We start from the raw sequence: 24754 nt of genomic DNA on the forward strand, positions 1-24754 counted from the left end.
CACGAGTATTTGAACAAAAGAAGAACATTTTATTCACTTGTGGTGGTGGTATGGTAATGTGGACCCCTCCCACAAACTCTTCCAGTAAATCCATCCTACATTACAGCAACAGTGTGTAAATATGCACCAATCATTATTCTGTAAATTGAACAGATGAAAATATTTAGATGATTTCATTAAGGACAACAACAGAGGCTGTTTTCAAGGGGAGCACGTTTGATGGCGCCTCTTAAAGGTTGTGTATGGGGAGACTATTGTCTGCAAGGCAACAAATAAAACATTGTTAGAAGAATTTTGTCATCCACAGCCCATCTATATCATTAATGTGTATGAAACATTAACGGTCTAACTAGTCTGTAAAAAAGGAAAAGAACAGCTCTTCAGTAAAACAGAAATAAAGCCAAGCCTCTCTCCCCTTGTAACTGTGCGAATAACTGTCAGGCCAGCAAGATGACAAAAAATTATGACTGTACAGCCTTCTTACAAGTCCCGCCTTCTATAGTCTTTTAAAAGTTGGTTTGCATGTTTCTTTGATCCCCACCATCCACAAACCCATGTTCCATTTTGAACATGCATAGTCAAATCAAATGCACCGACACCAACAAGCTCATTTCCCCTTCCTCTTTTGTATTTAACATCCAAACAAGCAGGGTAACTGTTCAGATCTCGCCAGACTCCCGTTCCTCAGAGCTGGAGCGCCGGTCTCGCTCAAACGACATGGATCTCTCCCTTTCCTTTCCTCTGGCCACGTTAGGAGAAGCAGAGCGCTCCCTGTCCTCCAAGTCTGCCCCCTCCACTCTGTCATTTCGCCATCCCTCCGCTGCACGCTCCCGCCACCTCTCCTGGGACGGGGATGGCTCTCTGTCACGTGTGTGGGATGATCTGTCTCTAGAGGATCTGAAGGAAAAAAGAAAAAGGAAAGAGAATGAAAGCCATCCTTTGCAACAGAAAGCACATCAGTGTGTTTTATTGGGAAAGAGCAACAATTCTGAAGTTGAAGGAAAAGGATGAATGGCTTCCTTTTTTTAAAAGTAAAAATCCGACCTCTATTGCTTGTATTCAACTTTGCACAATCACCTTTCCCATCTTCAATAGCTGCAAGTCTTTTGTGTTACTTCATCTTTGTATAGAAGTTTAAGCTCAACCAGATGAAGGGCTTGCGAACTGTAAACTTCAAGAATTACCACGTTGAGTTCTGAACTTTCACTGGGCCGTTTCGACAAAAGATTATGTTTTGATCTGAACCACTCTCATTTAGCTCTGGTTGTATGTTTGGTGCTGCTGTCTTACTAGAACAGATCAAATGGCCGGTTTTAGATTCATTTTTGTTTCCAAAATATCTGATTCAAATAATTCATGTCATCTAGCTCCCCAGGGAACTTTTAATTATTCTGTTCCTTTGAATCAAGTGTGTTGGACCAGAGGACCATCTAAAACATGGAAAAAAAACTGGCCCTTGAGGACTTGCCTTTGAAGGCACGCTTTAACAACAGCTATGTATACAGCTTCATTCATCTTTGCTGTCACTGCTAAAGAAGTCATCCCAGCAACATGATGCATTCACTGCCATATTTTAAAACATAGTGGTGTTCATTTTAATTCTACTTCACAATTATGCACCATTTTGTGTTGACCTGCCACATATGACAATATGCAATATGACAAAGAAAAAAAAATCTGGAGCATGAATACTTCTTTATGTGTTCCTAAGAATTAGGAAGTAATATCTTAGGACAGATTTCAAAAGTTGGTAGATTTTCACTGTTCAAAGTCACTCCACTTTACTGATTCACTTGACAACATATGCTTAAATGTTAATTTCTGTTCAAATACAAATTAACTGAAGTGATAAATAATATATACACCTCTTCTTTTTGTGCCTGTGAGAGTGGGAGCGTGAGCGGTGTCTGTCTTTGTGTCGATGCTTCCTCTCTCGCTCACGATCCCGGTCAGGTCCGTCTTCTCTGGAATGAGAGGAGCGGTGCCGTCTCGCACGATGCGACGATGAACTGCCTCCATCCCTGTTTAAGCAATTTTTCAATAATTGAATCATTAAATAAAACATGATAGTAATAGTAAACATGGCATATGGTGAAACAGTTTGTAATGCAGATTGCAAGACTGCATGAGAAAAATCCATTTTCAGGGTGATTTTCACTTTGATGAGGGTGACAAATACAACGTGTAAATATAAATTCTCTTTAACAACTGCAACATCACATGTTATATCTTCTCACCATTTCTCTATAAAGAATTCAAATCTTTAAAAAAACAAAACAGAAATGCTATGCATGCGACTCAAGGCAGCGAAGGAATACCTGTATCGATCTCCACTTCTGGATCTAGACCTGAGAAAATGACACAAAGATACATATGACGTCTGTGAATAAATGCAAACTTTTTCATTGTGCGGCTGAATTTCTTACCTTCTCCGCTCCCTTTCTCGTTCTCTCTCCCACTCTCGTTGTTGCTCCCTCTCTCTTTCCCGCTCCAGCTCCCACTGTCGCTCTCTTTCCTCCTCTTTTTCACGGTCCTCACGTCTTCTCATGCGCAATTTCTCTTGTTTTTCTACAACGGCTTTCTGAATATGGAAAGAGGAGTTAAAAGATCAGAAGTTAAAATGTAAATATACTGGATCCATGACTACAAGCAAACTTACCCTCAGCTTTTCCAGCTTCTCACGGATTTCGATGAAACCGAGGTGAAGTTTGCCCCCAAAGTGGTCTGCCAGGCGGCGGTCATTATCGTGGAGACCCAAGTAGGCTGAACACACCTCACACACCCGAAGTTTCTGCTGTTGAAAGCTGGAAGCTGGCATTGAGTTTCTGTAAACATCCTTTTTAAAACAAATAAGCAAAATCGGGGTTAGAAAAGAAGAGAACGTTACTCCCAACATTTATTTTGGCATTCTGAATATCATTTAACTACAACTTAAACGTTTGAATTAAGGTCGTGCTCATAATGCAGGCTCACCTAAAACCTGGAGAGCCAAACAAAGCAACGGAAAGGCAACATTTCTGACCTCTGCTTCTTTCTTCAAGGCCCGGGTTTTCTCCACCTTCTCCAGCACCTGCTGGGCTTCATCTACGTTCCCTTCGCCCCCCAGCTGCTCCGCTTTAGCCAGAAGCTTCCCAATCTCTTCGTTTAACTCGTGGACACGCTCGGCCTTTCATGGCAGGGAAGAGAAAGAGAAAAAGATAGACGGAAAAAAAGTTTGTTGCTTTTCTTGGGAGTACAACGCTTAAACCAAACAGAGCGCTCATCACCTTTGCCGCCACTTCGGCGCTGATCTCATCCTGAGTCTCAGCTAGTCTCTTCTTGGCCAACTCTGTTCTACGATCACAGTCAGCAATGAAAGACTGAAGGTGTTCTGCAGCCTGGAACAACATATTCGACAGTTCAGTAGCAGTATTTCTTAGAATTCTAAAATGACAAAATGATTTATTAGAAAGTAGAATCATTTATCCCACTACTGGTAGTGTTTGTATGTAATAAGGGTGAACAGGATTATTTGCTGGACTACTATAGGTTGTATGCCACTTTGAAAAGTGGCAAAGCAATGATATATTAAGTTTATGGAAGTGTTTACTTGTTAATAGTAATTGCATCTCCCTCTGTAGTTATTCAGCAAACAATCCCACAAGAGAAGGAGCCAAATCTAAGCGCAGAGCACACTTCTGGGTTTTAGGACTTATAAATTGTGAATTTTGACAATATTAAAAGAAAGAGTTTAATTATATAAACAACCTAAACCCCTAAGATGCAGACATATAATGCTTTTGAGCTATGCACATATTATGAGCCTGATTCAGGTAGATAAATAAAACATGGAAGATATGTTAAGCAAAAGAAAATGTTTAAAATTACTTAACATACAGTACAGACCAAAAGTTTGGACACATCTTCTAATTCAATGGGTTTTCTTTATTTTCATGAGTATTTATAAGGCAAGAAATCCCACTTAACTCCCAATTAACCTGACAGGGCACACCTATGAAGTGAAAACCATTTCAGGTGACTACCTCTTGAAGCTCATCAAGAAAATGCAGAGTGTGTGCAAAGCAGTAATCACAGCAAAAGGTTGCTACTTTGAAGAAACTAGAATATAAGGGGTATTTTCAGTTGTTTTACACTTTTTTGTTTAGTGCATATTTCCACATGTGTTATTCATAGTTTTGATGCCTTCAGTGTGAATCTACAATGTCAATAGTCATGAAAATAAAGGAAACTCATTGAATTAAAAGGTGTGTCTAAACTTTTGGTCTGTACTGTATATTTGGGGAAACAACAACAACAAAAAGTCAGTTGCTTTGTTTAAGAATCTTATAAGCGATGTCTGATTCAGCTGGGACAAAGATTATGTTTTTTTCATTCAAAATGTCAGACTTGAGCTTGAGCAGTTAGGTGACTTACATCAAGCTCAAAGAAATACTCATTCTCCTTGGAAGCGATCTCGTAATCTGCTCGCAGAGCCAAATCATGGACTTTGGCACATTCTCCCAGGTCCATTCTCTAAAACAATAAAGAAAATAAATGCAATAATACACTTTCTACATCACTTCCTTGTTAATATGAATATTAACAGATACAAATAATATAAATATTATATAAATAACAGAAATATTATACATAATTGTTAGTCTGGACTTGTTTTACCACAGTCTTTACATAGAAGGTGTGTATGTAGTAATCATAATATCTAAAATGCATCATGAGGAACAACCTAAATCACAGGTTCCAGCCCACATATTGTTTATAAATGCAATCACTCTGCTCAAGCCTAATCAAATCCTGATGTAAATACTTATTTTTTATTGTCCAGTAAGTTTACTTGGATTAATCATACTTACGGTGCCTGACAGAATGTCATGAGGACATGAATCTAAGAGGTGGCTCTTACAGACTCGATCGTCTGTAAATTTAATTCTCTGCCTCATGGTGTCTCCTGAAACAGACAAAAAGCAAGGCAGCAGGTGTGAGATTTGCAGTTTTATTTTAATACATTTTATTAAATATTTCTGCTCCCTTAAAACAAGTGTGATTCTATAAAAGAAAATCTAAACTGAAGTTTAGATTTCAGTCAGTCATTTCATTCTAGCTGAGTATTTCTTAACAGGGCGAACAAAGTTACAAACACAGGGACTTAATTAACTTAAAACGACTAGTTGTAATAGCTACATAGAAAACGGCTTAATTCAAATGCACTCTGTCGTTAAACTCTAAATAAGGTTTTAAGTAGCTATGTAAGGTTGTCTACAACAAGTTGCTAAGCAGTTAGCTGCCCTCATGTTAGCCAGGCTGTGAGTAGCACGCCTCACTGACAGCTTAGCCTTGCAGCTAATGCTAACACAAGTCATCGAGCGCTGTCAGGCTATCAATCAAGACTGAAACAAGACAAGTCCGGCTCACCGTCTCTGCCCGTCCCCATGAGCTGATCCAGCATCGCTCGCATCTGCGCCTGGGCCGACATGTTGGCCTATCGTTGTTGGAGTGGGTCCGTCCCCGCCAGCAGTGCTCCTCTCGCGGGCCAGTCTCTTCAGCTGCAGGCCTCTCCTCTGGCTTTTTTCTTCACAATAACACGGTTAACTTCCCCCACCAGCAAGAAAACCTCAAGCCCAAAAGCCACAGCTTCTTTAGTTTACTGAATGTCACTGTACTTCTACAGAAGCTGAATATGGCTTTGTAAAGGTGGATGGCTTCGGGACCGCTGAAAGGAGCAAGTGCAGCGGCTGTTTAAAAACTGCTGGAGTCCATTAGTCGGGTTGAAACGTGTGGCGAGCTGAGTGAATGCAGTCAGTGCGTTTGATTAGCTAACCAAATATGTATGGAAATTAAAACCAACTTGTTCTGTTAACATAGTATCTAAACGTATTTCTAGCCAGGCAGCTAGAAGTTGTCAAGTTTGTTCAACGTCCTCTCTCTTCCGCCTTCTCAGTTCCTCTTTGTGCGCGCCACCGGAAAGCGCGCGCTCCGTGATTCCGATGAGGTGTTGCAGTCAACTGGGCTCGATAAATTATTGAATTTTAATCTCTGTTACTATTATTTTAATAGAATACACGGCATAAAATTTAGCAGACAATTTTTACGGATAACATTTTTGATAATTATATTTATGCTGTAAAAAGAATAGCTTTCTATACAGCTTCCAAAATTTGCATTACAGGGTGGATTTGTACTTGTGGGAACTTTGTTTAGTGAAAACATAAAAGTCATGTCAAGAAATCAAAATGTCATTGAAAAAGTCACTTATTTCTTTAAATTGCAAAAGTGAAACAGAACAGGACTTGAAAATGGCTGGATGTTATTTGTGCTTAGACTTCTAATGTAAGATAAAATATTTTATTAGAAAGTAAAACCATTTATCCCGCATCACAGATGAGCCTTGGGTTAAATTTGTCTCTCTGAAGGAAGTCCTTATTCTTGTACATATGAATAAACATAAATATTGAGGTTTACAATCTTTCACTTACTTCAGGATATGTGCATCAGCTGTTCCCAAACAAGAATAACAGTGGAGGAGATTTTAGACTTGCTCTGGCCGAGTATAAACATTTCTGCAAAATTGATTCAACATGTACAAAATAACAATACAAACATGTATATATTCATCTGATCTATTTTTAAGTACCCTATTTATTTCCTCTAATATTGACAGCATACACATTGCCATTATGCCTTTTATCTAGATTAACATCTGAGTATTGCAGAATTTCAAGGATCCCCTCTTTTGGGGCACCTGAAGCATAATCTATAGGGAAATTTATGTCAATGACTCATGTGATAGGAAAGTAAATCTATAGGTGCTTTAGTGCCTGTACTAACTTGTCAAATGATGAGACTTTACTACAATTGAGGTTGAAGCGTTTAACACAGTGTGTATAAACTAAAGTAAAGTTCAAATTAGTATGGGGAAAAATTAAAAAGTATTTTTATTTCTTTTTTTATTCCCTATAATATACATTCTCCGAGTTAATTACTCACATCCATTTGGGTTGTGAATTTTGGTGTTATTTAGTTATTATGTTATTTAGTTTACCAGATGTGATGTGATTTTTTGAAAGCGAAAATTAGATTAATTTTGGGAAATATTTCTACTCAACATTTCATAATTTAGCAAAACTGCAACTGGCAGGAAATATTAAGTAAATGGTTTTCATTAGTTTTGACCATCATGATTCTAAATTAATACACATGATCCCAAGACATGTCCATATTTTCCATGTGTTTTTAATATTTTTAATAATAGTTGTGGTACATTTGTTAATATTTGTATGTTGGTGTGGTGTTTCACAAAACTGCTAGTCACACCCAACCCAACCCTGACCGAGCACAAACGTCCCACTGTAAAGAACAAAAATGGCGACGAGCTTACTGCGGCTTCCTCTCCGTCTTTTCAGCAGGAACACGGGCATAATGACCCGTAACCCCAGCTTGAAAACATCCACCATTTCCAAGACGACTCAAAGAAGAACTGTGGTATCCACACCTTCTGGAGCAATCCTTCCAAAACCTGAAAAAGTGAGTATTTTTATCTTCGCTAAGTAGAGAAAACCGACAAGACACCGGGTAGGCGGGCTTAAAGGTGTATTGACAGCAGAAACGGCCAATAGAAAAGCAGAAAATCTACAAAGGAGCTTCAGTTAGCCAGTGAGCGTGTGTTTACACATATACAGGAAGTATTTTACAGAATTTTTATCTTGTAGTTCTTTAAATTTGATGTTTTATTTAAGGTTTCAAGGACAAATAAGATGTTATTTGATTTATCCATCCAGAATATTTCGAAATGATAACAAAAATTAACAATACATTAGAATATCACTGTCGAATTTCTAAAGCTGGGATGGCATATTCTATTTAAATTCCTCACTGCAAGTATCCACTTTTTTAACCTTATGGGTGAGAGTTTGGCAGACCATAGCAGAGAAAAAAAAAGATTATTGTCAAAACTAAGTCTGTAATCTGGTTTGACATTTTCACCATTGTTAACATGTTTAATTCAGCTTCAAACTCAGAATGGGTTCCTACAAAGCCTGAAAAAGTGTGGAATTTGATTTTTTTATGTTTTCCTGGTCTGGGTTGTAACTAATAAAAGAAAATAGTGTATAAAATCTGTATTTCCAGGCTGTATTCCCTGTTACAGTGTTCATCAATTCATCCATCTAACCACATCAGTCTCGCTTTCTATGTACAAAGCTATTGTTTTTGCAGGCTTCTATATTTAAAGCTTGATTTAATCAGAAATATCTGCAGTGAATTCACATTAAGATGGCCAAAAGTGATGCAGTATTAAGTGATGAAGACCAGTTTCACTACTTTGTCTTTAGTTTGCTGTTCTAAACCCAGAAACACTTGACATCAAATCAAACAGTTCAAATGTTGAGCCTGGACATGAACAAAAAGGTGCATAACCTTTGAAAGGTGAGACAATATAAAAGTTAAGCCATGTAGCTCTAAATTTGTTAAAGACTATTTTAAACAATCATTGTCATTTTACTAGGGTGAAGCTCTCAGTCTAGAGCACAGTGCTTAATAGCAATCAGAGTCTTTGACTTACACTGTTCACACTTTTGTAACTTTGCAGATACCCTTTGGCCTAATCCGCATGACAGTGGTGGTGGTGCCTTTCCTTTATGTTGGAACTCTGATCAGCAAGAATTTTGCCGCTCTCCTGGAAGAGCATGACATTTTTGTCCCCGAGGATGACGACGACGATGACTGACTTTTGTCTGCCACATAAGAGGTAAACGGTATGTGTCCCAGAGCCACACCTTAAACACTAGCTAAAGATTATAGCTCAAATCTTTCATGTCTTATCTGTGTAAATTTGGTCTCAGAAGCATGTTAACCAATTACAGACTTTGTGCATGTAATTCTTATCTCCTTTTTATTTGTTGAAGTTTTCAATTTATAGCATTCTTGCTAATTAATGATATTGTAAAAACCTTTGTCCACAGGGTGCTTTGCAATATGTACTGAAAGAATACCAGGCAGCACAGGCTAGATGAGCGTGGAAAGAGCACTTTCAAACATCCTTTTCGTCCAGCCATCTCCTTCATATCGCTGCACCTATTGATCCTGATTTTGAGAAATCTCTTGTCTTGTGAAGCTATCAGAACTATTATCTCTGCCTTCACTCTTGTTTGCATGTTTACAAGTGTGTCCACTAAATAAACAAAGTTGATCGCACACGTGGAACGCGTTCTCTTTATTTCATAACGGTCAGTGGTTCGTACACAACAGTTGTGATGCAATAAGATTGGTTTGACGTGATATTTATTAATTGGCTGACTGCTGTTCATCCTTTGATGTGAAGTTTATGTGTTGACCTTATTGGTCAGGTATGTCTGCCTTCCTCCTGGAGTGCAGCATTGGCCAGTCTTAAATGCTCATTAAGGGAACCCAGCTCCAACTGGCTTTGACCCCTTGTATCACTCAGTTCAACATAGGCCTCCTTATACTGCGAATAAACTGCATCTTTTTCCTGTAGCAAACATAAGCATATTTGAAATACAAAAGTTACAAGCACACTCCAATAAAGAATTATTCACTTTTTCACATTTTGTTCTGTTACAACCACAAATTTTAATGTATTTTATGTGGAAGGAAAAAGATAAATGGTTTTTAGTCAATCAAATCTGACAAGTGTACTGTGCACTTGAATTCAGTCAATAGACACAATAATTTGTAGAACCACCTTTCACTTCATTCACAGCCGCAAGTCTTTTGTGCTATTTCATGAATGTCTAACTCAGTCAGATTAGATGGAGAGTTTGTTCCCAACTGTTTTGGATTTTTAGTAAGTCATTCTAACACACAATTGTGCTTTGATTTAAATCATACCATTGTTGCATATGTTTAGGGTCTTTGTCCTACTGGGAGGTGAATCTATGCCTATAGTATGACATGGTTCCCTCTCCTTGTTGAAGAACGGCATTCCCTCAACATGATGCTGCCAACACCATGTTTAATAATGGGCATGATGTGCAGTGTTAGACTTCTGAGCAAGCATTTTGCATTTTGACCTCCTCTCACCAGGGCACCTTCTATATGTAGAAAGAAAGAAATTGTTGAAATTCAACAATTTCCTTTTTGTCACTTTTCCATAAATGCCATGTCTTGACATGCTCTTTCCATCAATAAAGTATTGTTTGAAATTTGAATAAAAAAAATTGTTTAATGACTTGAACATTTGTTTAAAGAAATGCTTGCCATCTATTTCATATTTTTGCTTGTAAAAACCTATCTTTTTCTCACTATACTAACTAATAGTTACCTTCTGACGATCTGTTACATAAAATCTTAAGAAAATACATTAAAGTTTGTGGTTGTAAAGACGAGAAGTTTTTGCAAGAGATTTTATATTAAGATAATTCAGGCATACCTTCATAAGCGTTTGGACTTCATTTTGTAGACAGCTGATTTCTTTCTTAAGATACTGCACCTCATTTTCCTTTGCTCTCAACAATGTCTGAAAGACAAAACATGCAACTTCTCACTATTTCAGCTTACAAGATGATTTTATGCGTCAAATAATATACTGACATAATTCTCAGCTGAGTTTAATGTAGTTTTCAAGTTTAATACAGATAAAACAACTGGTATTCACACAAGCTATTATTACAAATTGGCAAATGTTGCTTCAGAAAAAAAGAAATTGGTTAGGTTATTTTTTGGTGTATTGAGAAATATATAATCAAGATATTGTGCATCTGCTCCATCAGGATAATGCAATACATTAAATTTACCAGGAGGCGGCAGTATATACTACAGTAGGATGTTTCGTACAACACATTTTTCACAGTCAAGAATTTGAAAACAGAACTGACCAGGCAGCAGTGCATGGAGGTATTAATGTAGACAAAGCAAACTACTTTGATTTATTTATGGGTTCAGAATTGCAGTGTTTAAATGGTGGGACTGTGTTGTTTCCAATTGTATATCAAGACCATTTGATTGCTATGAGCTCTAGGGGCTTGATTGCACTAAGACACTGGATTATTTATTGTATTAAAAATAATTTCAAAAGACTATGTTTTTATTCTTAATACCTCTAAATTGGAAGGAGTTTCCTCGGTTTTGCAAAGTGAGACCTCCTCAGACCTCTGGCCTGTAATGAAATATCTCATTCGACTGATTTCTTCTGCTAGCTTCATCTTAAGCTCCTGAAAAATAGAATTTGTTAGGACAAATTGTGTTCCAAACATATGTTGGAAAGTTAAATATACATGCATTATGCAAGAATGTGACCCTACAGTGGAGATTAAAACACAATCTCATGTCCAGCTACCTGGTTTTCTCTCTGGAGCTGCTCCATCTCTTTCTTCTTGTAGTCCAGCTCAGTCTCTCGGCTCTTGCTGTTGTGCTCAGTGCTTTTCAACTCCAGGCACTTTTGAGAGTATCGTTCTGATAGCACGTTTAACTCGCTGTGCAAGACATCAGCCTGAGGCCTAATGTAGACAAACACACAAAGTTCTGAACTGAATTGTACAGCATCATCACAGTGAGGGTCGTTAAGGAGTTAGGAACATCTCAGTCTAGCAGCAAGAGCCTGGAAGGAAGTTGCTTTTATCAGCAGCAGAACAGAGAGCTGAGAATAAACTTACATATGACCTCTGTAGGAGGAATCCAAGTGTGCTGCTCCTCCATCCAGCCCTCTAGCCTTCTCCACTTCTCTCTCCAACTCCTCCCTGTGAGCTGCTTTGAGTGCCCTCATAGCTTTAATGAAAATTAATCAGTTAGAAAACTAACCAATTGTAAAGTTATGGGAGAAGAGCCTTGAAGAAAGCAGAATCATCACAGTATAAGTGCTATTTAGTGATGTCCCAATTAAATTCCAGGTGTCAGGCTACAGACTGTGATGAATTTTCAAATAGCTTTGTCGTTTTTATCATTCCTTAAATCGTATAACTTCGATATCTTTTAGGATATTGATTTTAAGAGAACTTAGTAAAAATTAAAAGTAGTCATTAAATTTTATGCCATCCACAGCAATGTGAGAAGCTTACGAAGCAGGACACTGTTGTCTGCTGAACTAGAAGTAGACAACGGTGAGCCTTAATTATCAACAAGTAACGAGAAAATGGGGAGGAAAAACATGTTAAGATTAGACTACTTCAGCTAACATCTCCACATAGACATGGATGTGATACACATGACACACCTGTAGGAACAAATGATAAAATTATACTTGTTTCAAGTATAATTTTACAATAGTAAAACTACGTATGTTTACAATAGTAAGTACAATTGCAATAGTTCTGTGAACTTGTTGACCCATATTGGAGCAGCATATTGATGCTAACCTTCAAAATCTCTGGTTCAGACAAATTCAATGTCTCTGTCAAGAAAAGTTTACTGGTGAGTAAATTAAGTGGGAGAAGAGAAGATCACAATGCTAATGTATGTTGTGAAATAGAAAATAATTGTGTTATTTTACTGCATTGATATAGATTTCAACAATGTAATAAACTGTGACTCTACGTACATTGGTAATCCTTATTCTAAAGTGGCTTGGTTCAGAATTTGGACAATAAATCTCAAAGGGACATTCTTTGTCTGATACTATGCGTCAGCTAACCCTTAGCAGCTGACTGGCTCTCCTCTTGTAGCATGCGGTCTCTCTCTTCCTCCAGCTTCTTCTTCTCCCTGGCATGCTTCTCCTGCAGCTCCTGCAGTTGCTTTTGATGAGCTGCTTCCATGGCTTTCAGCTTGGCTCTACAGGGGGCTCCAGGGCCACAAGGACTGTCCACATCTATCTCCATGGCTTGATACTCCTTTCTGATGCTTTCAACCTGCTTTTGGAGAGAGGTTGGTTTCCACACACACACTAAATGTTAGAAGGTGCAAAGCTTTTCTTTTGCATCCTTAAACGAATTATTGGCTTACCTCCTTTTGAAGAGCTTCAGCTTTGTTAGTTGGAAGGATTTGACTATTTATTGATGGAAGAGCCTTGCCCAAAGAGGACAGGCAAGTCTGATTGACCTGATCTGGGCTTGGTTGATACATTTGAGAATAAATTAGAGACTCTGACAAATCTGGAGAACTTGATTGATGGGCCTGGGCTCCAATGAGAGACTGGGAGCTTACGTCCTTATATGACGTTTCAAATTCTGTCCATTTCTTATTGACTTCAGAATCCATGGTTTCAATAACAGGGACTGTAATGTTCCCCTTTTTCAGCTCCATGGAGTCCCACCTGCTGCTCAAATCACTCAGAGGGACCCCTTCCTCAAACCACTTGTTCCTCTCTTCCAGTCTCTTTGCTTGCTCACGGTCCCAACCTTCTCCTTGTTCCCTCTGAGTGGCCGGAGACAGGTCTATGCCTGGGTCTCCTTCTGTCGTTGGGTCCTTGTTGGCGTTCGCGTCTACGGTATTGTAGTTAGAAGTGGCAGGTTCATAGCTGGAGTCCTTGCAGGGGAACTGAGCGGGCCGTTGGCTTGACGACAGCCTCCGGGAGCGGGAGTTCGCTTTCTCACTGCTGGAGTCTGATTGGCTGAGGTCAAAATAAGAGGGGATACATAAGAGTAGAGTTACACATCCAATTAAGGACAACAGAACGGGGTCACTGGAGACTGACCAACCAATCACAAAAAGGTTCTGGCCCCTTGAATACTTGTTAGTGAAATTACAATTACAATTTTAGATTAAAACGATATAATACACTTCAAAGAGGAATTGTTTATTAATTTAATTAATTTATTATATCAATTTATGTCAACTTTGATTAACAAATTTAAAAAAAGTGATGGAAAATATTTTATTCCTACCCATTTTTCATTTTTACATTAAGAATTAAAATTGAAATGATGTCTGTTTAGAACAGGTTAAATGTCATTAAGATTTCCCTCTTCTAAAAATAATTTTAAAGGACAGTTATGGAGCTTTAAAGTGAGGTTCTGCTTTGGTTCGGAAAGAATCTCTTTAATTCATCCCATAATGAGACCAATTACAACGTGGAACTCACTGTGAGTTGTTCTGGATGGCCTGTGTCAGTAACTTCACCCAGTTCCGACGAATTCTGGATGTTATAGCAGAGAGAGTGAACACAGCTCTTTTTGTCTGAAGAAGAGAGAAACACACAAGAAGTGGAGCATCTTAATGACCGTCCACTGACCTGGAAAAATGCTTTAAAACATGACGATAGTAGCTATGCACTGAAAATTACCTGAATTTGAAGTCCATAGTTCTTCTCTATATCACAGTCTGACACGTTCACACAGGATGTCAGATCAATCTCTCCATCCAAATCATCTGACTTTATAAGAAAAGAGATTATGTTTAATTAACTTCATTTTGTTTGGATTTTTAACACATAACACATTAAAGACATAACTGGTATAAATGGACGATAGTTCCATAGTTTCAGTTATGTCCTTGTAAGACATTTTACCCACAACTGTACAGTTTTGTTCAACAGAAGTTACCTTAAACTGTTTCAAACCTCCCTTGTGAAAATGTTTTTCAGAACTAGCTTTTATTGTGATTACAGCTGCTGTCCTTATACGCCATCACTCCAGAATTGAACATGTAAGGCAGGGGTGTCAAACTCCAGTCCTCAAGGGCCGCTGTCCTGCAACTTTTAGATGTGCCTCTGCTGCACCACAGCTGAATAGAATAATTAAGTCATTAGCAAGGCTGGGAGAACTGATCTACACAAGGTGGAGGTAATTAAGCCATTTCATTCCAGCGTTTTGTACCTGTGGCACATCCAAAAACTGCAGGACAGCGGCCCTTGAGGACTGGAGTTTGACACCTGTGATGTAAGGGCTGAACGTTTTGCCCACTCTTCTTTTCAAAATAACTCAAAATAATTTCAGTCAGATTGAATGAGAAGCGTCTGTAAACATCAATTTCAAAATCCTGCCACAGATTCTAAAATAAATGCAGGTTGGGACTACCTTCATTCTAACATTCTAACAAATAAATACAATTTGATCCAAATCTTCTTAGTTATACATGGCTTTCGCTGCATGTTTAGGATAGTTGTTCTCCACCATTATGTTTAACTGTGGGGATAATTTGTTCAAGGTGATGTGCAGTGTTAGTTTTTCAACCATTTTGGACTCATGAGACTAGAACACCGTCTTCCACATGTTTACAGTGTCCTCTATATGGCTGGTAAAAAACTGCACACAGAACATTTTATAGTTTTTCCTCCAACAATAACTTTTTCATAACAACCTCATAAACCACTGATCTTTTCTTTCCTCTTCACAAATATGTTCTACTTTGTGTTGCATATTAAAAATACCACTAAAAACCTTATACTTTGTGGTTTTGATGGAATAAAATGTTGCAAGGCACTGTAAGTGTCATTGAGACACATCTGTTCCTACCTCCTCAGCCTCCGAGTCTCTGTAGTACCTCAGTGAAGTGTCACCAAGAACAAACCAGTGCTTCATCCACTGTTGAAAATTAACAGATGTGGGCATCTAAATATTACTTGGCAACATTATCATCACACTTAAGTTTTAAATTAAAAAAAGTTTTTAAAATTTGTTTCAATTTGTCACAGGGTCAAAATTAAACATACAAAATGAAATAATACAAACATGCAACTGTAGTAGTATTTAGTTAAAAGCCTTTTTTACTGTGATGAATTATCCAGTAACATCTGTACTTCATTTATCTGATCCAAATTGTCTTTTGGCTTGCTCTTCCAATCCAGGAATCATTATGCTTAAGACAATCATAAAATAGAAGGTGCTGGAACACCAGTCACTTTCTACATCTCAGCCTGTTTAACATCAGTACAGACTGAGATCTTCTGAGATACAGGTTTTATGGTATAAAAAAGGCAAAGTTTAATTTGACCACAGTGACAAAAAGTACATGTGAAGGACTCAGAAGGGCGCTTTCAAACATAAGATATTTAAAGTACTAAGCATGGTGGTAGCAGCTTGGGATTGTGTGGCTGTGTTAATAACAGTATGCCTTTTACAATTGTACAACTGTTTGTGGGATAATAAAAAGTGAGGGCCAGCATAATATTTTTAACTGCGTCTTAAATCAGCTACTAAAGTAGGCGGTTTAAACTTTGACATGGTTTGGTCTTTAAGCAGGTTAAGAGAAAAATAGTTGAAATGGATGATTAAAATCTCAAAATGAATGTGACGTGTACCGATAATGTTTGCATTTAGACCAGAATTTTATTTTTAAACGCTGCTTAAATCATATCGAAACCACGCTTAACACAGCCCAGACAATCATCAGAGGCTGTTGGCTGAGTCAGGCACATCAAAAACAGGCTCTTGTACGTTCTGGGTTCAAACTGTCTGCCAGGTTCTTTACTGATGCTTATAGCAAAAATCTAGCTTGATGAACAAATATAAAAACAGGTGCTTACTTTGCCTTGCTCATCCAGCCTGGACATCCAGCCCTTTAGAAAACACCATCTGCAATTGAAGCATTAGAGCCAAACGGTTGGAAAGCAGTCTGCTGTGGCTTGTGTCTCGGTTTTGATTGTGAAACTAAAGGAAGCGGAAACTTTCAAGCAGACAAAATGGCCCAGTTGATATTGATACAGTAGTCTGAAACATGCAAAAGGTGATAAAGACAGTTAACTCTTCACAAGTAACTACAATCTTGAAAAATGAGGACATAAAACAGGAAGATCTGTAGTTACTGAACCACGATCAGTACTGTTGGAGGAGAAAGAGGAACTTGTAAAACGTTTTCGGAGTCACTCTAAAAAGCAAGCAGATGCTGTCAAAGCTAGTAAGGACACCTTAAAACACTCACCAAGCAAGATGTTGTGTCCAAGTTGCATGAGGTGATGACAGAGAAATAGGACTTAAGAGAGAAGTACTGCATGGCATGCAGAAGGAAGAGGAAGCCACAAAAGTGTGGTCATACCATTTCTCTTTGCATTTTAGATTGCAACAATGAAGTCTTGTGACCCAATTTAACATTCTCCGCAGTAAAACAATAGAAATATGGTCACAGCTTTTTATATCCATTAATTGCACACTTATTCAGCAGTTTTGAAAAGTGAAAAAAACAACTTTTTACTTCACTTCTCCAGGGAAAGAAAAACTCCTGTAGAAACAACTCCTGTTGCAAAACTATTCTTGAATCCATTAATAAAGATGATTAATCACATGCGCATGCCGCCCTAAAACAGACTACTGAGTAATGTCTTTTTTTTTTCTACAATGAGCTTCAGTGAGTCAGACTCAGATAAAACAGATGGAATAAACATCAACATGATGCATGAAAACAGAAGCAAAAATGACCCATTTTCCTCTGAACACGTGTGTTTTAGAGTTTCTGGAAGTACTGAAACTGCTCACCTGTGTCTGCGAGCGCTCAGGGTGCGCTCGGTCCTTCTTTCTCATAGATCTGTTTTTTTCACTTAGATCTGACGTCTTAAGTGGAAGAAGAACAAACTGGGTTTTCATTGGCTGTGTCAACATTTTTCATGTAGGCCTGGGCAGTTGCTAGATCTTACCTGTGTATGAAGAGAAATGGCAGATTGTCTCTGAGACAATCGTCCAGTTTCAAGGTCCCGACATTTTTCTCGTCTGTCTCTCCCTCTCTCTCTGCCCCTCCTCCTCTCGTCTGGCTCTATCCTAGAACTATACATGTCTGTTTCATCTTGATACCTTCAGAAGATGAATACATACTTTTTCATGCTAGAATTATTTATATAGCAAGTTTCACAGGATAAAACCACAACACGCTTCACAGTAACGCAACCACAAAACATTTTGGAAAGATAAAGATTTTAAGGAGAGTAAAATAGGATAGATAAAATATCATTAGCATAAAACTATCAAAAAGCCAATATGAACAAACAAGTCTTTAGCTGACAAAGAGAAAAAGAATAAACAATCCTGACAGTACCAAAATGGAGGTAATGCATTCCACATTCTAAGAGCTAAAGCTCTAAAGGACCTATCTCCTATGGTTTTAAAATGAAAAACAGAACTTAAGAGAGAAGTACAGAGTTGATGAGAAGAAGAAAAGAGCTAAATAAAGGAGCAAAACCAATTGGAGGATGTAAAAGCCTGGAGTGGAGGTTTACCTTCCAGCAGGACAATGATTCTAAACACAGCCAGAGTTGCTGAATCCTTGGCATTTGACAATAGGTGTTTACCAATGCGTTATGTACAATCTACCTGAGCTTGACCTATTTTGTAACAATGAATGAACTAACACTTTCAGACTCAAGAGGTTTAAAACTGTTGAATACCCCATTTCACTTGCAGCTGCACTAGCAGGTAAGGTGGTGGCTGAATATAAATATGCACCAAAGTTTTTTCAGTCTATCACATAAAGTCACACTGCAAATCTGCAAAAACGTGTGGAGCATTATTCTGCTGTTTCTATGTCATAAGATATCAAATCACCAACCGTTACAGTCAATGGCTGTTCCATGTTAAACACTTTCGTCGTGTTAAGCCCTTTCTACGGCTGAAGAAAACTAAAATTATCTCACACACCTGTATGATCTTTGTCTCTGGTCTCTGCAGGGACTAGGACTCTCATTTCTCCGTCTCAGCCCTGGAAAATCTTCTTCTGACTCCACCTGAATCTTGGGTATATCAGCCAGCATGATGTAGTCATCTATGGTCATCCCAACCTTGGATTCATAATCATTTGTGCAGATTTAGCATTTGTTGACAAGAATTTTGCCAAAATGATGAAAAAAATCCTGATCTATGTACCTCTTCAGGTTCTACTACAGCTTTTTCCGGTTCGGAGAGCAACAGGGCATCCATTCCTCGTCTGACAATGCTCTTACTTCTGTCAGAGCTGACTTTAGTTACACCATTATTAGCATTTGCAGCATCTGTTGCCACAGCTTGCAAAGGTGATCCACCAATCTGAAGGTCCGTTGCCTGTCTCAATGAATTGGAGCTTTGTGATGGCGGGCGACTGAGTAAAGAGGGTGAAGACCCATGCGAGGAGCCAAATCCCTCATTAACCTTATCAGAGTCTGTGACTGCAAATTGTGAGGGTGATCCTCCAAGGACCCGAGAGTCTGCTCTCTGTCTCGATAAAGAGGAAGCTTCTGATGGGGGGTGGCCAAGTAAAGAGTGTGAAGACCCCTGCCAAGAAGCAACCCCATCATTACCGTCTGTGACTGCAATGTTTGAGGGCGACCCAACTAGAATCTGGGAGCCTGCCCCTTGCTGTCTCAATGAAGAGGAACCATGTGACGATGGGAGATTGAGTAAAGAGTGTGAAGACCCTTGCCAGGAACTTTGGGATCTACTCATCCTGCTGTCTCTTGAATCAGGCTCTCTTAATGAGGCGTGACTCTGTGGACTGTAGCCATTCCTGGATGGTGACACTTCACGGCTGTTGTGGGACAGAGTGTTGGCCAGACTGCTAACAGCTGTTCTGCTTCGAGGAGACGCTTCGTATGAGTTCTGCTTGACTGCAGAAGAACTACGGCGGGATATAGACTCAAGATTTCTGTAGAGTTTCTCAGAATCCAAACTGTGTTTATTTGAAGCTTGTGACGGACTCCTTGACTCTTGGCTGGACATCTTAAGGTCTTCATAGCCAGCACTGTGTAACGGAAATGAGTCTGCCCGTCTGTGTGCTGAGGCATTACGAGGAGCTGTGGAATCCCTTCTGCGTAAAGGACTGGACCTGCCAGATGTGTGGCGTGAAGCACCATTAGACTGAATTTGGAGAGAGCCCTGCAATGAGGCACGAGACCGAGCCTGACTCCTACAGAGGGAGCTCCCTCTCTGAGGTCCCATGGCAGACTCAGGTAACCTGTAGCGATCTGGACTCAAAGAGCTATGACGTGTTGGAGAATTCCTCTCAGAGTCTGTACCTCTTCTGAAGTTTGAGTGGTATGTGTACCTCTGTGGGGACTCACTTCTCCAAGTTGCCTGCATATAGGTCTCTGGGTTTCTTCTTTGGGACGGCAGTCCAAGGCTGACATTCCTGTAGGGGACGCAAGCTTTGGGCTCGAGCACATAGTTGCTTGGCAGGGGATGTCCCCTCTCATAATAGCGATGGGTACGCTTGTTGTCCTCATCCATCTGCTGCACACCGTCACCTCTTCTGTCAGGGGAAAAGTAGCCACTTTCTTTCTCCCTGCCTCCTCTGGACTCTGAAAGTCATATGTTCCTGTCATCACCGTCTTATTATTTAATTAGCAAAGAACAGTTTAGAGAAAAAAATTAATGTGTGGCAAAATATTGTGTCTAAGTTCAAGATAAAGATGTTTTGTATGACGGGATGTACTGTGTGACAGACCTGAAGCCCGGCGGGACATGTCTCTTCCCCTCCTTTCATCCATCCAGGAGTTTTCAGTGTCTCTCGGGGGAGATAGGTCCAGTCTGGTCATTTCTGTTTGGCCTGCAGGAGGGCTCTGTGGGCTGAGGGATGTGCTCCTCTCTGAACACTCCCACTGATTTGAATAGCTAGAAGACAGAGACAGAAATTGGATATTCTCCTTAAATGGATCAAGACAAGAAGCAAACAGTAACACTGGAGGACTTTCTAAGAAGTACGGTTATGGTCTACATTACACAACATTCTCTTGTCTGGACTAAAGAGCAGGGTTATAAGATGAATACTTTTTCTCCCAATGAAAAGATGCAAGTCTGGTTAAAATCCCATGTGAAACCATATAGGATGGACCCAAAACTTTTGGTGTCTACTGTAAAACTGACCTCCTTCGTTTTTCTTTAGCACTCCGGTTAGTCCAATCATACATTCAAATAAACTAGAGAGTAGTATTAAGAGAGGAAGAGTAAAGTTTTAAAATGGCTTAGCCAGAGTCCAAGACTAAGTAAGACAGAAAATGTCTTACTTAGTCTTGGACGAGTTTATCAAAAGAGGGCTATTCACAAGAGATGTCATCTGAGAGGCATGATGAACTTTTGTAAGTTAGAGTGGAAAAATGTTTTCAAGCCAAGATGTTGGACACTAATAGACTCGGACTGAAGGAGACTGGATGCCAAAATTCAACCAGAAAGTGGTTCAATAACATATCAGCTTCAAGGTGTGCACACTAATTTAACTAGGTATTTCACCAATTCCCCCCCTTTTTTCATGAAGTGATATATTTTTCAGTTAAATATTTAAAAACAGGTCATTAAAATGAATGATCTGGGTCACCTAGGCTGAATGTCAGTTTCACAATTCTCAAGTTCCCACTCAGGACTCAGGCTGCGTTCAAGATTCCACTCAAACGTCCAACAACCACTGGCGTCATCACTGCTGGCACATGTCGTCACCTCAGACAGCACTAGATCCTCATAATCATCCTGATCATCATCATTAGTGTCACCTACATCCTGGTTTGTAGACGAAAGGAACAAAATATTAAATATAAGCATCTGGATTATTTGCAAAATGATTGAGTCAAAGGTTAAATTAAACAAAGACTGGGATTACAGCAATATTGTGAGATACATAACCTGATTGAAACAGTTTTAGCTGTAATGCAATTAGCTTTTTTAAAATAAGGAATAAAAATGATATTTTTATTTGTCTATTTTGCCAATTTTACATGAATCCTGCGCCATGTGACTAAATTAAAAAGCTGGCGTCTTCAAAGAACAAGCCCTTAAAAGTAAACTCAACACACATATCTCTGTAGGAAATTTTAAGTAAAGTCTATCAAGAAATCTTTCACTCACCGTGCCAGGAAAGATCCTTTTGTGAAATCTGCTGTCAAGATTCTGCTGTTCAGCTCCTTCTACCTTCACCTCTTCATTCACTATAGCTACAGGACGTAACTCAAGCTAGTCTGTGTTCATGCTCATCATTATTTCATTGCTCTAGTGCCTTTGCATTACCAGCGCCACCCATTTGGAAGCTTTTTGGTTTTTTCTTGATCCCAATCATAAGTTCAACCTATCATTAACACAGATAATACACTTTATTTGTCCTTTAGATTCTCTCCAAATTGGATGCAGGTGTATGAATGTCAGACCCAATCTCTTTTGTTTCTAAAAACACAATAAAGCCTAATTTAATGTAAATGTTGTCACTATAGGATTCCTTGGCATGTTCTACTCTACAGGTTATTTTAACCAGTGGGGTTGTGCTACTGCAGGGTGTTAGTGACAGTGCCTATCAGATTTCCACCCATTCCCCAAGGACTGCAGCAAGCTTTCATTAATTAATGATAAAAGAATCAAATACCACGTTGATGTGCTATCTGTCTGTCACCTCCACATTAGGTTTTACTTCATTGACTGGCATAATCATACAATACAAATGGTAGAACATTGTGTCTCACACTTCCTTGGAAATTACTTTATTATTTTACTTGATATTAACTCTGAAACATGCTAATGGTGCATGCATTTATTGCATATCACAATGAATGCCAGACACGTTTTTTTTGAGAAGCTTCAACCACTTACAATGTTCCGATTTCAAAAATTCATATTAAAACACAAGAAGGCCTGAGAAGCTAACACCAAAGTCAACATATTGACACTATGGATTGTGGATGTATTTCAAAACTGAAGTCATACATTAAAAAGAAGATAAATAAAATTCAGCTAAATATGATATTAAAATCGGTAAAAAATGGAACTCTTACAATTCACTCATTTTTCAGATATACATTGATAAAAAAAATTCCAATGCAGAGTTCTCTCTCAGGCTCAATTTGTTTAACCACTGTGGCTAACTGTCAGCAAATTCAATTAGCCATATGCAAAGTTGATCAGCCACAACCTGAATATAGCGCTGCTTAAGAAAAGCAGCGCTATATGTCAATATGTTGTCATTGTCAATATGTTGTAATGCTTGAGTTACAGTAAACAGCAAGATCAAGAAGTACTAAAAAAGCTCCAAGATTGTAATAAAGTTTACAAGATCATTGAGTGCAAGTTCTTAAAGAGGAAATAAATGTTTGGTTCAATGGAATAATTTTACAGTTTAGCTTGTAACAGTTGAATTACGGTCAAAAGCTTCAGCTATAAGAGACTGCAGTTTTGACAGCTGTCAGCAAGGTACAGTATATGCATTATGTTTTATTTTCTCAGGAGCATATTGATGGTGCAAAAATATTTTTGTACAAAGCTTGAAGCCTCAGAAGGGCAAGTACCGGACCTGCCAAAGAGTACAAGCAAAATATTGAAACTACCGTACTTTAAAATGCTTGCTAAATTGGATCTGTACTCTAAAATAGAATTTGATATCAAATAGAACCAAGTAATATATTAAGCATAGCCAAAACCACGAAAATGTTTTATTTATGTGGTCTGTCTGGCAGTGTGACACTCACAATTGTTGTCTGAGTGCCAAGGAGAAGCCAGCAGATTTATTCTCACAAGTGGAGTGTAACAGCTTTCAGCATCATGTATCTTGATATATCTATAAAAACTTTATTAGAAAATGCTTTTCAAATGCAATAGACAGCAGATGGCGAAGAAATAGGAAAATAAAAGAAAGGTAGAGAGATGGGGTAAAAAGTTTAAAGGGAAAGAAGAACTTACGAGAAGAGAAAGAGAAAAAGGAGAAGAGAAGAAAAGAGCTTTCACACATTCAGAAGCCCTCCCACTGCCCAGAGAACTGAGAAACCACAGCTACAAAGAACATGTGCATGTATAACAAAAGTAACGTCACTGAAAAGTACCCGGTACTAATTAATAAAAGATGCATTAAGTAGTAACCACAGAGAACTGTCTAAGGTCAGGTTCATTTCTGAGAAACCAGCCAATAGAAAGTCTAAGACATATTCAGATTTTAAACTAATGGTACCTTGCAAAAATAGCATTCTGCATTCACTTACTCATATTTTGTTACAATAAAGTTGGAAACGTAATGGGATTTATAGTGAGAGACTAATACAAACTGATGCATAATTTTGAAATGGAAAGAAAATGATACATGCTTTTTAAAATTTAAAATCTGAAAAGTTTGGCATGCGTTTGTATTCAACTCTTAGGAAAATTTGTCTTTATGAAAGGGTGGCAAGTAGAAAGCCACTGATGAAAGAAAGACATAAATTACATAAACTATAGTGGTGCATAAGGATCATGACATGAGGAAAATGTTATTCATAAAGCAAACATTGAGAGCCCATGTACTGTTTTCCTTCCAAAGAAACTGTGTTGTCTATCAAATAAAATCATATTAAAATGCATAAAATATTTGTAGTAGAAAAATAAACTGTGGAAGGGGTGTGAATACTTTCATGACATACTGTAGGAGAAGAAAACACCAATAGTGATGCAGCAGGGAAGGACTCGGTAAATTCTCTCACAGCTTTAGAATAGCCCCTAAAATTTACACTGTACAGTAATTAGGTTTGATAAATGGTCATCATTTCTTACTTTTCCTCAAGAGATTTCTTTGTTTTTTATGCCTAACCTTGGTTTGCTAAAATGCTAACTAGGCTGATTTCACAACTGTAATGCACATACCAGCTCATGTGGAATGTCCAAAGCTGCAGCATCTGCGTATTCTCCAGTCAATTTACTGAGGTGCATGTGAATGGGCCGCAGGCAGGACCTGCAGCGGGAGGGGTCAAAGGTGTTGGGCAGGAACTGGCGGCAGTAATAGTCTTCAGCAGGGGGCGCCATGTTGATGTTGCTGGTAATTCTCTGGGACGTCAGCACTAAAATAGCTTCTGATTGACTTGTTTCAGTAGAACTGGTGTGGTGTTATTTCCCAGGAGACTCTTAGGCTGTAAGCACAGTTCATTACCATTATATAATAACAAACATAATCAAAACAGCAGAATCCTTATTAGCTACAATTAGGCTTAAGAGATTAAAAGATAACTATTCAGATGTATTTATTTGAAACATAAATACATGGA

At 38.6% G+C, this 24754-nt stretch overlaps 4 protein-coding genes across 7 annotated transcripts; 1 reads left to right on the forward strand and 3 right to left on the reverse strand.

Moving 5' to 3' along the window:
• Positions 1-6: 6 nt before the first annotated feature.
• On the reverse strand, positions 7-5953 carry LOC102220509 (putative RNA-binding protein Luc7-like 1). The gene is made up of 10 exons (XM_005797510.3): positions 5410-5953; positions 4851-4945; positions 4414-4512; positions 3267-3377; positions 3023-3166; positions 2660-2836; positions 2427-2581; positions 2319-2348; positions 1866-2021; positions 7-897 (listed from the first exon to the last, which is right to left on the reverse strand). Exons 1-10 carry the CDS (start codon positions 5468-5470, stop codon positions 660-662), a joined length of 1266 nt encoding a protein of 421 aa, XP_005797567.1. The 5' UTR covers positions 5471-5953; the 3' UTR covers positions 7-659.
• Positions 5954-7326: 1373 nt separating this feature from the next.
• Positions 7327-9186, forward strand: LOC102220931 (essential MCU regulator, mitochondrial-like). Of its 2 annotated transcripts, none has more exons than XM_005797513.2 (3): positions 7327-7518; positions 8582-8740; positions 8955-9186. In XM_005797513.2, exons 1-2 carry the CDS (start codon positions 7357-7359, stop codon positions 8717-8719), a joined length of 300 nt encoding a protein of 99 aa, XP_005797570.1. In that variant the 5' UTR covers positions 7327-7356; the 3' UTR covers positions 8720-8740; positions 8955-9186. The 2 variants fall into 2 exon arrangements, with proteins under 2 accessions (XP_005797570.1, XP_005797569.1); XM_005797512.2 differs by having other exon boundaries at positions 7328-7518; positions 8582-8747.
• LOC111608513 (TRIO and F-actin-binding protein-like) lies at positions 9187-17530 on the reverse strand. 3 transcript variants are annotated; one of them, XM_023333178.1, is made up of 13 exons: positions 17450-17530; positions 17292-17366; positions 16346-16394; positions 15336-15404; positions 14165-14254; positions 13964-14058; positions 12886-13492; positions 12578-12794; positions 11604-11715; positions 11288-11447; positions 11049-11162; positions 10382-10468; positions 9187-9481 (listed from the first exon to the last, which is right to left on the reverse strand). In XM_023333178.1, the coding sequence occupies exons 3-13, from the start codon at positions 16370-16372 to the stop codon at positions 9335-9337; spliced, it is 1725 nt and encodes a 574-aa protein (XP_023188946.1). In that variant the 5' UTR covers positions 16373-16394; positions 17292-17366; positions 17450-17530; the 3' UTR covers positions 9187-9334. The 3 variants fall into 3 exon arrangements, with proteins under 3 accessions (XP_023188946.1, XP_023188945.1, XP_023188944.1); XM_023333177.1 differs by lacking the exons at positions 17292-17366; positions 17450-17530 and adding an exon at positions 16741-16840; XM_023333176.1 differs by lacking the exons at positions 17292-17366; positions 17450-17530 and adding an exon at positions 16741-16832 and having other exon boundaries at positions 16346-16485.
• Positions 17531-17802: 272 nt separating this feature from the next.
• On the reverse strand, positions 17803-24515 carry LOC111608664. The gene is made up of 6 exons (XM_023334244.1): positions 24357-24515; positions 21088-21266; positions 20221-20387; positions 18669-20074; positions 18444-18583; positions 17803-17806 (listed from the first exon to the last, which is right to left on the reverse strand). Exons 1-6 carry the CDS (start codon positions 24513-24515, stop codon positions 17803-17805), a joined length of 2055 nt encoding a protein of 684 aa, XP_023190012.1.
• Between the last annotated feature and the right edge of the window lie 239 nt (positions 24516-24754).

Source organism: Xiphophorus maculatus, chromosome 5 (assembly GCF_002775205.1).
Source record: "Xiphophorus maculatus strain JP 163 A chromosome 5, X_maculatus-5.0-male, whole genome shotgun sequence".
NCBI lineage: Eukaryota > Metazoa > Chordata > Actinopteri > Cyprinodontiformes > Poeciliidae > Xiphophorus > Xiphophorus maculatus.